Genomic DNA, 15,910 nt, shown 5'->3' with positions numbered 1-15,910 from the left:
GTCGCGACGGCGTAGATCGGCGTGGCACGGGTCGTGGCAGAGCGGGTCGGGCAGTGCTGCTGAGTTTGTGACGTACGGCATGGCGTCAGGCACGCTGGGATTGTGGCAAACGACATGTCGTTGAGGATGGATGGGCTGGGGCCGGACCAGCTTGATGGGCTCTGGAGTTGGACTTTTCTTTTGGATGCTGTTGGGCCTGCTATTTTGGGCTAGGGTTATTGCCCTAGGCCTTTACTATGTTTTAGTTTTGTCTAAATTAAAATAATTCCTTGTATTAGGAACCTATGCTTGTTAGTTTTCTTTCGAGCACTAATGAGTATAGTTTTACTCGGTCTATTACTACGTCCTAGGTTATCACAGTAATAGGCTTGCTTTCATAAGTGAGCACTGGTTGTCTAATGAGTGGTCTAGTACTATGTACCGTGTGTTACCTCCACAACCTCTTGTCTATCTTTGAATGGTAGCGGAGGGGTATGTAATGGCCATTCTGGATTGAGTATTGCAATCATTGATGGATTGATTAAAAAAAAACTGCACCTCTAGATGGAAAATAAAATTAATTCTCATTCAATATCATGATTTCCTGCCATCCAAACGGGGCCTTAGGGTTTTCTTCGCTCTGAGATGAGGCCTTGGCTTCTTCTTTGGGCTCTAGTGAGGGTGGTGGGAATGAATATGCACATTGGCTATCTCTGGCATGGAGAGGCTTTGGCTTTATCCTTCTTGGCTGCAGTTCTCACTTTTTCTGATCCAGGATGGACTAGGGTTGGAACTTTGGCCAGTGCGGCCTGGGTTCCGAGGTTCTCTTTGATGGGTTGGGATGGTGGCGTTTATGTTGTACCACATTATCCTCTTGAGGGTTGGGATAGTGATGATCTGGTCTTGGTTGGAAGGACTATGATTAAGGGGTTAATCGCTGGTCGTTACAGTGGTGGGGGAGGCCTTCCGGCTGGTACGGTTTCTAGCAGCAAGATGCAAAGTTCGACTGGTTTGCCTATTCAGGCTAGTGGTTTAGGAGTACTGGTAGCCAATGGGGACGATAGTTACGCAGTGCAGGGTTGTGGTGCTGCTAGTATTGGTGCAAATGGGTTGTGGTGCTGGTGGTTTACGAATACTGCTAGTTTTGCTGCACCAGCAGCACCATCATTCCTCCTTTTCCAATGACTCTTGAAGACGAGGTCCTTTCCCTTGCAACTAGTGGCAGCACTTCCTCTATTGATGAGATTGCCAATCCCCTATTTCTTCAGCATTCTGATCATCCTGCTTTGCTTCTTATATCAAAGAAGTTGACTGGTGACAATTATAATTCATGGTGCCGCACTATGAGGATATCCTTGAGTGCCAAGAACAAGACCGGATTCATCACCGGTACGATCAAAGAGCCTTCTGCAATAAGAAGCCAGAAGAGCATGCTCGATGGCAACGCTGCAACGACATGGTCCTATCCTAGATCCTTAATTCTCTTAAACCGGACCTCGCTGATTCGGTGCTTTTTTGCACAACTCCTTATGCGATCTGGGAAGATCTCAGGGAGCGATTTTCCTTGGGAAATGCTCCACTCATCTTCCAGGTTCAACGAGATATCTATAGAATTGAACAAAGGCAGATGTCTGTTACTGCTTATTATACCAAGCTGAAGGCACTTTGGGATGAACTCGCCTCATACAATATTGCGGAGAATTGCACCTGTGGGGCTCAGAATGATCGCACTAAACTCATGCAATTCCTCATGGGGTTGAATGAATCATATGCAGGTACTCGTGGTCAAATCTTATTAATGAATCCATTGCCTTCTGTTAGACATGCTTATGCTTCTGTAACTCAGGAAGAAAAACAGCGTGAACTCGGCTCTGCCTCTCTTGTTCCATCTAATGCGGCAGCCATGGCAGTACTCAGGCCACAATCAATGAGTCAAGGTGACCAAGGCAGCAACTCTCGCAATTGTCCTCCGATTTAGTGCACTTATTGCCAGAAATTTCATACTGAGGAAACTTGCCACAAGAAACATGGTTATCCACCTGGTCACCGGCTCTACAAACGCAATCAACGACAAGGCAACAGACCTCAGCATCGCAACAATGCCTCTGCCAAGCACGTTGATTGTACTCCATCTTTCAAGGAACTTCAGGCCACGCTTCCTAATCTCACTGAGGGTCACTACACTCAAGTCATTGCCTCATTGAATCCCAAACCTCCAACTCCTCAAGCCAACGTCGCTTCTGTTACTGAGTTTGCATCAGGTTTGTCATTGGTAGATCCTAATCGATGGATAATTGATAGTGGAGCAACTTACCATATAATTAATTCACCGCATTTTTTTTACTAGTTGCAAGTGTTGGATAACAGCGGAAGCGTAAAATAAGAAAAACTAATTTGGTAGGGAGATATGATGCATGACACACAATATGGGAGATGTACAGTCCAAAGACATGTACAGAGCTCCTAGAGAGAGATATGGAGGAGACTCTCAAAATATCTGATAAAGGAATTCACTCTTACGATTCTTCTACGAAATACTCCTCTACACACTATTGAACTAGACTAGCCTACTTATATAGGCCTACACTAGACATTGCTATAACTAAGGCAATTACAAGTTGACAACTCAAATTCTGTAACTCCCGCAACCACCATAACGGTTACATTATGTCACAATTATTCAAATCATAAAAACTCTCATAATTCTAAAGTATTCATAACTTCCAACATCCTCCCTTAATTTAGAATTACTTTAACATTAAGGTGACGACTCTTCAACTTCTAGCCTTAGTCATCGGTATGTTGACAATTTCCTCCGTTGGATCGATACTCATTCTTTGATCCACACTTTCTTCTGCATTCTGGTTGTTGCGAATTCTTTCTTCTTGCTTCATTCCCAACTCAACTATATCAAATTGCATTTCTGTGATTACTCCATGTAGTCAACATGTTCTCGGAGAGAATCTCTTTCTGCAGTAAGCGCCGTCACTTTTTCCTTGAGCGCCATCAATTCATCAAAGTTGAAATCTACTACATAGATTTCTTTCTCCAACTGTAGATACTGCAAAGCAACAAATGCTGCTTCATTCAGGGACTTTAACCCTAACCTTCTTTCTTTCTCTCAGGAACTTTTACCCTACACATTCTCTTAGGGACATTTACCCTACATCTTCTTTGAGAGACTTTTACCATTCCATAAAGACCACAATATTGATCTTTCATCCTTCTTCAACTTTCTTCTCACCTTTTCTCTTTACTCCCTCTCTCACACTTTCTCCTCTCTTCTTTCATCTGCACTCTCATTTTCTCTCTCTCTATTTTTTGCAAATCCCCTCTTTCTATTTTTCTCTCTTCCTCCTTTTTTTTTTCTCTTCTCTGCCTCTCATTTCTCTTCTTCTTCTCTCTCACAACTTTGTGTTTGCTCCCTTTTTTTTCAAATCTCCTCTTTCTATTTTTCTCTCTTCCACCTTTTTTCTCTGCCTCTCATTTCTCTTCTTCTTCTCTCTCACAACTCTGTGTTTGTTCCCCTTTTCTTTTCTTTTTTTCCCATCCTTCAATGTCGATGCCCATCAGCAATACTTCATACACCATAGATTTCTTCCACCACCTTGCAACAATAACCGCAACAACCAATGCCAACACACCATAAGATCGAGCCTTCGACTCTGATACCACTTTGTTGGACGCTTTGATACCACTTTGTTGGATGACAGCGTAAGCATAAAATAAGAAAAATTAATTTGGGTAGGGAGATATGATGCATGACACACAATATGGGAGATGTAAAGTCCAAGGACATGTACAGAGCTCTTAGAGAGAGATATGGAGGAGACTCTCAAAATATCTGATAAAGGAATTTACTCTTGCAATACTTCTACGAAATACTCTTCTACACACTACTCAACTAGACTAGCCTACTTATGTAGGCCTACACTAGACATTGCCATAACTAAGGCAATTACAATAGACATAAGTATTTGACAACTCAAATTCTGTAACTCCCGTAACCACCATAACAGTTACATTATGTCACAATTATTCAAATCATAAAAACTCTCATAATTCTAAATTATTCATAACTTCCAACAGCAAGCACACATCTTTTCCATCCGTTTCTTTGCCTAGTGGTGCTAAGGCAAACATCACCATGAAAGGATCGATTACAATTAATAATGTAGTTTTGAGAGATGTGTTATGTGTTCCTTCCTTTAATGTTAATCTTATGTCTGTTGGACGAACTACGGATGATTTGCATTGTTCGGTAACCCTTTTTCCAACTTGGTGTATTTTGAAGGACTTGGCTATGAGGATGATGATTGGTGTGGCACTACAAAAACAAGGTTTATTTGCGACGTTAGAAAAACGTCGTAAAAAGTTAAAAAAGCGTCGTAAAAAGATATTTGCGACGGGAAAGAAAACGTCGTTAAAAAACGCGTCGCAATTACTTAGGTTCTTTTTGCGACACGTAGATACCGTCGCCAGAGACTATTTGCGACAGAGTTGTGACGCTTGGCTTTGCATCGTTAAAAAGTGTGTCGAATTTATTAATCTTTTGCGACACTTTTTTGCCACGCGATTACTCGTCGCAAAAGATATTCTGCGATGCTTACGTACCGTCATTAAAAGTCTAAATATTTTGCGACAATTTTTTGTGACCAGTACATTATGTCGCATTTAGGTTGGGTGATATTTTTTGCGACGCTCTTGACTATAATTTTACCGTCGCAAGAAGTTTGTGTCAAATATTTTATAAATGATTTATAATAGATTTGTTTATGAATTTTAATTGATTGTTTATAACCAAAATAAACTTCAATTTCACTGCAGTTCAATTAGTGTGAAAGAGTAAATATATATAATAATTGTATAACAAATATCTAGTCATACAAAGTCAAATACTGTGCGAATACAATAGCTAGTACATATGTAGTTGAAATACCAAATAAAATGATCGAGTTTAGAGTAGCATGCTAATTGTAAAATTTAGAGTAGCATCTTGTACTTTCACCATAATAACCTAGATATTTCTCCAACCTGAAAATAAAAATAAGAGAACTCATCAATAAACTCAATGAAATAATCAGATTATTTTTGTTGTAGCGATGTATTCGTTTACTTCCAACCTTACGGTTCATAATGAATTTGTGTTTGTAGACGAGGCTAATTACTGCTGCCCTTCCAAATCCAATTGATGATGGCCATCTATAGTACGCCTTAATTGCTATGGACATGAGGAATCATGTATTTATGAAAGTCAACAGAGATGAAATTCTTTTTTTTTCGTTGAAGTACAGAGATGAAATATTTTAAACTTAAGTAAAAGACAAAAAATAACAAAAGCTATACACTAGGTATCCCCAAGAAGATAAACAAATACTTGTAATAATAAAAACACAACAAAGATGTTATACCTGTTCACTTGTACTTCCACTTTGGTTTACTTGGATACCAACATGTGCCATCAAAAGATTGAGACAATTCGACACATCTTCGTACTTTAATTTCATGTCTCCCAATTGAGATTCATGGCTTTCTTTGAGATCATCTAGCTTTGTTTGGTATTTCTTTTCCATTTCCTCAATTGTCTTCTTTTCAATAGTCTCAGAAGTTTTTGAGTTACCAAACACTTGAGATGGAGTTACACATGTTCCATACATGCGAACACGCCCATATGTATCTTCTCTCATCACTGCAGTAAATACCTCTTCACAAAAAGTATCATCTTGTTCATCTTCTGGTATGTCCCTCAAATATTCATTGAATTGACTCTATAAAATATAGGGAAAATGCTCATTTACCCAATTTTAGCTTAAAATTTGCCCACTTGCTCCACTAACTGTTTTTTAACCCCGTTTACCCAAAACACTCTAAGGGATTATTTCCCCTTTACCCAATTAATTCTTTTTTTTCTTCTTTTTATTTATTTTTGGGACTTTTTTGCCCTCTCCCCTCTCTCTCTCTCTCTCTCTCCAGACGACGTCAGATTTCTCTCTCCCTCCCTTCATCCCTCCAGCAGGTCGTCCACGACGCCTCCTCTCGCCATCGCCGTGCCGATACTCGTCATCGTGCTCTCCGCTGCCAGGCTCGACGCCAAGCCGACGGTCCTCGTCGCTGAGAAGCTCAGCGAGGCCTGGGTTGACCTTCTGAAGGAATCGACGACGGACTGAAAACTGCTATCTGGGACTGAAAACTGCTATCTGCTATTGTGCAGTCATAACCATAAAAGTTGTAACATTAGTGCCCCCCAGTAGACTTTGTATTGGGGGCCAATGATGACTGCTTTATTTATTGACGGACTGAAAACTGCTATTCCAAAGTAAATGTAGTGTTAAATTGCAGTAGTCGATAAATGAAAAAAAATTGTGTGGTTTGTGTCAGTCTAGTGGGGGGCAGTAGACAGAATATTGACCCTCATAATGTGGGTTTTTAGACATTATCTGATGTTTTGAGTGTGAATAACTTCTATAATCTGTGAAACATAGGAAGCGGTGTAATGTTTGATGGTCTATTGGGGGGCAGTAGACACATTAGTGCCACCCAATAATGTCTTTCTTAGGAGACAGTAATCATCTCTTGTTGATTTGTTTGTGATAAAGTGCAATACACTGTGAATCCTTAAAACTGGTGCAAGTTTTAATGGTTTAGTGGGGGGCAGTAGACACATTACTGCCCCCAAATAATGTCTTCATACGAAGTCAGAACCCTTAACTTAACTATCATTGACAGATTATTGTACTTTAATAAACTCAAAACAACATAAGACTTATCAAAACTCTAATTTCAGTGATTAATTAACCACAGTTAAGAAATTAGTGGGGGGCAATAATCTGTCTATTACCCCCCAATAGACCACAGTTTGGACGTCGTCCGAGACCTGCAAGGGAAGCCCAGACCCGATTCCGGCATGGAGCTTCGGAGCTTGCCGGACATCTGACGAACAAAACTGGCGAAGCCCAGAGCCGATTCCGGCGTGGAGAGCTTCCCGGACATCTGACGAACAAAACCGGCGAAGCCCAGAGGGGTTGGGATCGTGGAGTTAGATGGCGTCATCCTCTGGTGGTCCGACGGTGGGACAGAGCGGCGGCGGTGGAGGCCGACATCGACGGTGGAGTGGTGGGCGTGGTGGCTCAGAGAGAGAGAGAGAGAAAGAGAGCCTGAGACGAGGTTAGAGAAAGAGAGAGAGAGAAATCGACGAGGGAGATGAGAGAGAGATATGAGTGTAATTTGTTAATTAAAATGAAGGCAATACTGTCAAACACTGTTAGATTGGGTAAATGGGGTTAAAAAACTCTTGGTGGAGTAAATGGGCAATTTTTGGCCAAAAATTGGGTAAGTGGTCACGGCCCCTAAAATATATTATATAATTTGATTAAATACTATAATCACTGAGATCAAAGCTTAATTAAAAACAACACAACAAACTGACCAACAAAACAACCAAGCCAAAATTCTCGACACAAAAAATATCAGTAATATGCAACTATATATAATTCAACCCATCATACAGCACGTAACTTAAAAACAAAGAATTACAAAAAAAAAACAAAAAAAAAAATTTGATAAAGAATGGAAGAAGGTGGTTGTAGATTGAACCAATTAACCATCAAACGACATATATACAACCAAAACACAGTTCATAGACCTCTAATACTATGCATGATATAATTATGAAAATTAAATATATTTTACTCACAATGACGGCAATATATAGCCTCCTCATCATGTACTTCAATTGGTTGACCATCATCATTCCTTGTTTTCATAGCTCTTGTTTTGACAAACATGCTCACACGATCTGTTTTCTCTCCATTCTCCATCATCTTAGCAACAAAAGAAATTTATTCATCAAATGTGTAACAGAGAACGCTAACATCTAGATTCACAAGTGACACAAATAAGTAAAAAGAAGCAATAACGTTTCTTACTTGCACATTACTATATGGAAGAGAAATTAAACAAATTCAAATATTGCGAATGATAGCGTATGTTGATCATATGTGCCATTATTGAAATGCTATACATACCTCTTTTCGTAGTCTAGCAAACGATTTTCGACCAGTCCTATGAGGGACACCTCCTCCTTGTGCACGGCTAGATTTATTCGTTTCACACATTTCCTACAAAAGCAATGATACACCATAAACTTAACTCTTGTATTTCCTGATCTTCAATAATACTAAATAATTTCAGTTGATCACTTTACTTGTACATGTGGAAGACCCCAATACTTTACTAATATTTTCCATTGGTCTGCAACAACCTGATTAGGAGTGAATGCTAATCGCTGCTCATCAGTTTCATATTTATCATACCATTGTGTCTTGACTCGACACTTCCAATCCCTCCATCTACTACCAACAACCTTTAAGCAATGATATTTATATTCATCCGGAACATCCGTGTTATCCTAATAAAAATTATGTATTAATCATGAATCAAAATAAAATATAAAAATTATTTCAAAACAGTTATTAGGAGTTTTTTTGTACCTTGACATCTTTCCAAATGTCATCCAAAACATCATCTGGTATGGCAGTCCAAGAAGTAAAGGTTAGAGGAACCTTCTGTCCATCTCGGGCCAAGATTCCAAGTTGTGAACTAAACCCCTTCCCATTTTCACTGATAGGCATCCAATTAGCATCAAATTCAATATGCGCTATTTTTCCAGTTCCCCATTCAGGCATACCACAAGCAGCACCCCTACCTTTCTTAGCTCTTTCATTAATTTGACCTGATCCATAATTATAGGAAACAAACACATTAATTTAGGAAGTTCAATCATGACATCTAAAGCATTTTAGTAACAATCTGATATATAAACCAAAATCAGCATAACCAGTAAGTTCACATGTGAATATTGAATATTTAGTCAATGCCATAGAGATCAGTACAAGTACAAGATTCTATACTTATTAGAATGGAATCATAGATTAGTAGGGTATAAGCATTATAAGTGAAATCCAAGGTGAGGGAATCAGAATTCAATGAAGCAAATAGAAAAATATAGTCCAAACACCAAACTGCAGGTAATCAGCAAAATATTTAATAGCTAGTTCTAATGTAAAGAAAAAGAAAAACACATCAAAAAAAAAAAGTTGAAGCAACCTGACTCGTGTAATTGGGTTGTAACAAGCTCCTCTGGACTAGCTTCAGCCATATGATGCTGATGTGTCTCTGATTGAGCAATTGTAGGTGTCACCAATTGAGCTTCTTGTTGATTTCGAGATGTATTGGGTCGAGGCCGTTTATATTGACTAAAAGCAGACACACGTTTAGCTGATCGTGCTTGCAACTGATCCTTTCTTGGTCTCACAGGAGAAGGTGGAATCAACTCCTCCATAGACATACCTTTTGTTCTTTTAGGCGCTATAGTTCACTTAGGAGCCATAAATCTGTAATGAAACATTATATACCACAAAAATTGAAGTACATTGTAATTTATCAAATTAATCCATGAGCAAACGAACGAATTGATGTAAAAATAAATAAACAAATAAATACGTGAAAAAAATTATAGTTCAAAATTGACTTGTCATAAATAGTTGACTTCCAATTACTTTAATAACTTTCTCCAAATAAAAACTATATTGTTACCATATTATAAAAAATAAAAAAAAAGAAACTAAGACTGAAATAATGGTTCATAATAAACATTGGTAAATTTCATTCTCCCATTTCAACTTCAACGTCGTTGTCATTTGTATCCACTTCTGTTCCATCCACTCCTTCCCTCACCCAATTAACCTCCTCATCATTCTGATATATAGTTTCATCCAATTGTTGACGGGCATACAACTCAACTTGAGGTACTACTGTTGAACGACGAGAAGAATCCTTTGAGTACATATCAAACAAATCTCTAACCGTCATGTGAAGAACAACATGCCAATTGGGATCCGACGGGTCTTGCACATAACAAACCTGCCTTGCCTGTTCTGCCAAAATAAAAGGCTCATCTTCTATTACATTGTCTTTGTATAATAAATGATTAGAATTCACCAGTGTGAATTTAAACTCATCTTTTTTTAGGCCCATTCGATTATTAATCCAATCACCCTTAAATAAGACAAACTTTAAGTGATTGGTATAGCGGATTTGAATCACATCAGTTAATACCCCATAGAACCTTTCCTCAATCGGTTGACGATTGTTGTCTCCTGTAGTGGCATCCATCATAATACCAGAATTTTGAGTGGATTTTTTTTTTATCTCTACTTTTGGTACGAAACCGAAAGCCATTGATAAAATATCCCTTAAACCTCAAACCATCTTCATGAGGGCCTCTAGCCAAAGCATTTATTTCGTCAGAAAATACCCTATTACGAATTCGCCGTTCTGTCATGACCTATACAGAATATTGATATAGTAAATCTAAGTATATGTACAATCATAATTTAGTTTAACTTGTATGATAGATATAGTAAAGTAATAAAATAACTAGCTGTACTTACATAATTTTTAAACCATTTGTGAAATGTTTCACTGTGAAGTTTTTGGATATAATGATTATTTCTGTTAGGCCGGCCACTGATCAGCAAGTAATTGAAGATGTTGGCTAAATAGAATGAGAAGTCAGAATTGATTCAAATATACTAATTAAAGATTTATTTGTAAAATCAAGACTTACTTTGTAAAATCAAGACTTACTTTCGAAATGGTGTCACTGCATCTGAATTCATTAACACATACTTATGTGCTTGTGCCCTAGAAACATCATCAAGGTGTATTTTAACTCCTTTACCCAAACAACGACCAAAATCAGTACCACCATCATAACTCTAATGAATGACAGTTTTGTAAATTGTTCGCAATCAGGATATAAAGGACACTCTGCATCTTGGAGCAATTTAAGAAATTTTGCAGATTCGTCATTTGGTCCCTCAACATTTTCACTTTCTATAGGACAATCATCACCTAAACCAGAATTGGCAGTGGGAGCCCCAATTGCCTCATTAATCATGCCAAACATATCATCATTGATGGCCACATTAGAGTTAACCCCAGTACCTTGGTATGCAGTCGCAGGCCTAGATTCACCATGTTTATCCCATATTCTATATTTTTCCCAAAATCCATCTACCTTTATATCCTCGCTATCGCTTCCTCCCTAGTCTGAAAATAGCGATTGCGACATAGCTTACAAGGACAATAAATCCTTGTCTTATCGATGCTATTGGCGAATGCGAAATCCAAAAATCTATCAACTCCATCTTCATATCTATGCCAGTCTGTTTGTTGTACATCAATCCAACTGATGTTTACTTTCCTACTTGCTATAAAAAAAAATACATATATATATATATGTGTGTGTGTATAATAAGAACACGCGCGCGCACACACACACACACATAATAATAACAAAACACACACACACACACACACACACACACATATATATATATATATATATATATATATATATATATATATATATATATATCTGAAAAACTATTTACCAAACCAGATAGATAAGTTGTTTTTATCTATTGTAATCAATAAGGCCAACCATTTTAATACTCATTTATATATATATATATATATATAGACGCACAAGCACAAACATATAGAGATATAAGTAATAATTTACTGCACAAAGCCATAACAAAATTCTTATGAGGAGGGATTTAGTTATAAGTTTGATTTAATATTCTTCTGGATTCTTTTTTATATTCATTCTACTTTTCATGTTTGCTTTCTTCAATCAAACATTACTGTAGGAACTAAATTATGTTTATATTGCATCGTCATTAGTTTAGGAAACTTCAATTTTGTGTAGAAATTTTTCATTAACAAATTAATTATTCATTTAAGCATAGAAAATCGAAGCAGACAAAAGGAAGCACAGACAAACAGAACATGAAATAGAAAAGATACTTACAGGTTTCTCCCAAAAGAATGCTACATCTTTCTTGGTGGTCTTGCAAATGTTCCAAGTACACTACGTATCGTAGATAGATAATTGCATTAGTATATGCAGTGTAAAATAACAAACAAATACAATGTGCTGCATCAAAATAAACTACAGGAATATGTAGGAACAACCAGCGTATGGACCAACCAAACTATCGACTTATTTGGAAGTCTTATCATGCTTTATTGTAGTATAGTACTCAGGCTTTGCTTAGTTAAAATAAGGAAGCAAAACAAAAAAAAGAGCAATTTGAAAGAAATGATATAAAATAGAATAAAACAAAAAAAGACCATAGAAACAAAGTCCATGTTATATGTATATATTTTGACCTGCAAATCTGTAGCCAAAAACAAATGGTAGCACCATGTTTGGAAATGGCAGAAAGGCAATCACCACAACAAAAGCATTATTTTATCTTGCCATCCATTGTTTTTATTATAGGAAAATGCTAACTCCTTTACCTGGTATATGCTTTATTACAACCACAATAACACAGCAATTTGACACATTCGTTGTCAATATCTATCATAGCTCCTCTAAGTTGAATTATATAGACAATCATAAAGGTAAATGCACATATATTTATGTATAAACAGAATCCAGAATTTTAACCAAAATATTGAGCAATAAAGAGAAGTATGATGGAAGACGAAAAACAATGTTTCCATATCATTACAAAAGGACAATAGGCACCTCTTCAATATTGAATGTCTATCCAAGACCAATCCCAGGCATTATTATCAATGATAATAGTGCATCCAACTTGTAACTTTTCCGTGGACATGTGGAACGCGGAAATCGGAGTTTGTATGAGAAAGTTATGAGCGATTGAAATTTGGGGAAATTTTTATAAATAGGAGAAAATTCCGAATTTTTCATTAAATCCCAAAAGTTTCCTTTTTCTTATTTTCCTCCCAGGATTTCTCTCCGTTCTCTCTCCTCACTCCGTGCGACCCGACCCGGACCTATCTCCGTTTTCCGGCCACTAGCAGCGGCAGACCCGGCTTGGATAGACGCGCCTCAGCCTCCGTCGTCGACCCCTGGTGTTGGTTTCACCGGTGGAACACCTCAGAGGGAGATCGAAGGCCCTCAGTTGTACGATCGGGACCCGACCGGTTTTTGATCTCCGGCGACTTCCCGGCCGATTTCTTCACGGTTCTGGGATCGTCTCTTCCTCCTGATCATCCTCATACCTACCTTGTAGGATGATTTTGCGTGAGGAGTGATTGATCAAGGTTTGAAAATCAGCGGTTCTGGTTGGATCTGGAATCTTGATCAGACGGCCGAGATTAATCCAACTTCCAAGTTTGATCTAGGACGATCTAGATCGAATCTCACTTAGCTCCAGGTATGAATGTTGCTCAACCTTTAAATATGAACAAGTTTGTAGTTGACGACTTTTGCATCGGAGGTGGTTGACTCGCCGTTGACCGCCTGCTGACCCGTCGCTTTGGCTGTGCGTGGTGGTGCGTCAGTCATCCAAAATGTGTTTTGTTTTCAGTTTATTGATCTACGCATCGATACGGCCATTTTGTTATATTATAAGGTCAATTTGGAGAATGTTGATGCATGCTAGGGTTTCGGTTGTACACGTTATCTTCGGTTTGCAATCCTCGAGGATCTGACCGTTGGATCTTCGTATAATTTTGATAGGATGATCCCAAGGGCGATTCGTGAGAATCAGACCGTTGGATCGTCGTTTAAATATGTTATGAATCAATTGCTAAGTTAGGATCGTATTTTGATTAGGTGATTGACTGTTTTGGTTGGGCGGACGGTTGTGATTGTGATTTTGGGATGTATTGAAGACGCAGCTGGATTTGAGGTGAGTAAATCTCATGGTGTTTCAGTTGATAAATTAGTTATGATTAATTTAGTAAATTTAATTGTTAGCATGCAAAATTATATTTATCAAAATAAATTATTTGTTTTAAAATATATGAACTTGATTGACAACAGTTCATGGGTAAGTTAAAACATGGTTTTGATATAAAATGATTTTCGAGTAGTTAATTTGTAAAACTATAGTTGGTATTAGTGGTCATTCCTGCGTGAATGACTACGTATATATATATATTTACGTAGAATATATATATTGATTGGCGTGTTATCGAGTGATGAGATGATTGGAATGGATTGATTATTATTCAAGCTTTTATTTTCGCACGTAAGATGTTGAATAATGAATTGTTGAACATGTGGTGAGAAAGCTATCCTGTATGTTGCGAATTTTGGATTTAGGGTCGACGTAGTGACCGGTATGAGGGAATCGGATGCTCTAATCTTAGGCGGATGATGGGCTACGATTAGTTGAGGGAATCGGATGCTCTAACCTTAGGCGGTGACGGGCTAAGATTGAGGTAACGATGTCGAGTTTTGAAACGAGTTATTTTGTGAGATGGTGTATTTGGAGTTGAAGGGTGAAGTCTTGGTTTTAGCATGAGTTGTTGATTTCTTTAATTAATTTCCTTTTTCATTTCTATTGTTTGGTTTCTTTTTCTCTTCTATGATTGATTTTTAAGTAATCTCCTGAACTAAATTTCTACGCAGGGATTACTGTATTTTGTATTGTTGTTTTAATGTAATCTCCTGAACTAAGTTATATGCAGGGATTACTGCCTTTTGTATTGTTTGTTTTAATGTAATCTCCTGAACTAAACTATATGCAGGGATTACTATGGTTTCTTTGTTTGATTTTTTAAGTAATCTCCTGAACTAAACTATATGCAGGGATTACTATGAATTCTTTTGTTTGTTTTCATGTGATCTCCTGAACTAAGTTTCTATGCAGGGATTACTGATTTTGCTTCATTCTTATTGTGGGTACAGTTGTGGGTTGTGATCTGTAGTGATTGGAAAATGAGTTGGGATGGCATGATTTTGGCAACCGCGTTATGTTGAGGGAAATGAGTATGATTTCTTGGTTGTGCCGTTGAGGCAAAGGAATGGTGATCTGATAGATTGTGGGGACGTAAAATGTTTAAAATATTGGGAGTTATTTGTATAATTGGAGATTGTGGGAAATAAGATAAAATGAATTGAGAGACAGAGCATGTGGGTTTTTAGTTTGGTTGAAATTGTTGAGCATGTTATTGTTTAATTTGAACTTGACATTTTTGTTGTGATAATTGCATATTGTTTTTGTTAGGCTAAGATGGTGAAAGCATGTATTTTGTAGAATTAAATATTGTTGCTTTAATTCTTCTCACGAGTTGAGAAATTATAAGCATGCGTGACGTGAGTCACTTTATTTGAGTTTACTCATACGGGCTTAAAAAGCTTACCGGTTTTGTTTTGTTCAACCCGGTGCACTATTCTATGGTGTAGGGTTTATTGTGCAGGTTAGAATATCAATTAATCGTCGTCGAAGCTGAGGGGTACGTTCGGTAGCGTGGACGTCGAAGGGTAATTTTAGTTTTAAGTCTTCCGCTGTGTAGTGAATTGTGGTGGGTGTGTTTACTTATTGAATTGTTATTCAGTTTAATTTGTAAACTCTCGGAATGTAATATGTGACTCTAAAGAACGAGTCGGTATTGACATTGTTAGCTCAGTTTGTTTAGTTTCTTGATTTAATTGAAAAATTTTCTAAGTGTCTTCTTGTGATTGTTGAGTTTTCGCGTTTCGGATTTGAATTTATTTATTCAAAATTCGGGGCGTGACACTAGGTGTTCTCTGTTATGAAGTGAACCAAAATCATCAGACTTCAGAAGAAAAGAAAAATCACATGTTGCCCAAGTAGAGGTAGAGCTCTCCAATATTATCTTTTTCTTTGTGGAGACTTGAATTGACAACTTTTTTTTTTTTCACAGAGCTATATTTAAAAACTTCAAATATTACTGGTGCAGATGCCAATTCAAGGTTTTATGCTCAGGGGACTGCTAAGCACACACTCACCTTGAATGTGGATGAGCCGCACATATTCTCAGCTTGCCAAGTGGTAGGAAGAAAAGCACATAAAAATTTGACTTTTCTATTTCTTTCTTAGAGAGAAACTTGCGTGGGGCACCCGCACCACGTGTC

The 15,910-nt window shown here is 37.7% G+C and overlaps 1 protein-coding gene and 1 long non-coding RNA gene across 2 annotated transcripts; both read right to left on the bottom strand.

The window, feature by feature from the left end:
• Positions 1–4,817: 4,817 nt before the first annotated feature.
• Positions 4,818–5,656, bottom strand: LOC133708544 (uncharacterized). The gene is made up of 3 exons (XR_009845886.1): positions 5,391–5,656; positions 5,103–5,200; positions 4,818–5,013 (listed from the first exon to the last, which is right to left on the bottom strand). It is a non-coding gene; the product is annotated as an uncharacterized LOC133708544 (long non-coding RNA).
• Positions 5,657–7,687: 2,031 nt separating this feature from the next.
• LOC133708261 (uncharacterized) lies at positions 7,688–9,180 on the bottom strand. The gene is made up of 4 exons (XM_062133723.1): positions 9,085–9,180; positions 8,469–8,710; positions 8,004–8,386; positions 7,688–7,799 (listed from the first exon to the last, which is right to left on the bottom strand). Exons 1-3 carry the CDS (start codon positions 9,134–9,136, stop codon positions 8,174–8,176), a joined length of 507 nt encoding a protein of 168 aa, XP_061989707.1. The 5' UTR covers positions 9,137–9,180; the 3' UTR covers positions 7,688–7,799; positions 8,004–8,173.
• Positions 9,181–15,910: the final 6,730 nt, after the last annotated feature.

The sequence above is a fragment of the Rosa rugosa genome, chromosome 5 (assembly GCF_958449725.1).
Source record: "Rosa rugosa chromosome 5, drRosRugo1.1, whole genome shotgun sequence".
Lineage (NCBI taxonomy): Eukaryota > Viridiplantae > Streptophyta > Magnoliopsida > Rosales > Rosaceae > Rosa > Rosa rugosa.
Note: the sequence above shows the minus strand (reverse complement) of the source record. Positions and strands in the feature narration are given on the sequence as shown.

Excerpts from the sequence above, each read along its gene's own strand:
- LOC133708261 (XM_062133723.1), bottom strand. The coding sequence starts at position 9,136 with ATGGCTGAAGCTAGTCCAGAGGAGCTTGTTACAACCCAATTACACGAG. Across the intron at positions 8,711-9,084 it reads AACCCAATTACACGAGTCAG|GTCAAATTAATGAAAGAGCT; the intron begins GTTGCTTCAACT and ends ATTATGGATCAG. Across the intron at positions 8,387-8,468 it reads ACATTTGGAAAGATGTCAAG|GATAACACGGATGTTCCGGA; the intron begins GTACAAAAAAAC and ends AATTTTTATTAG.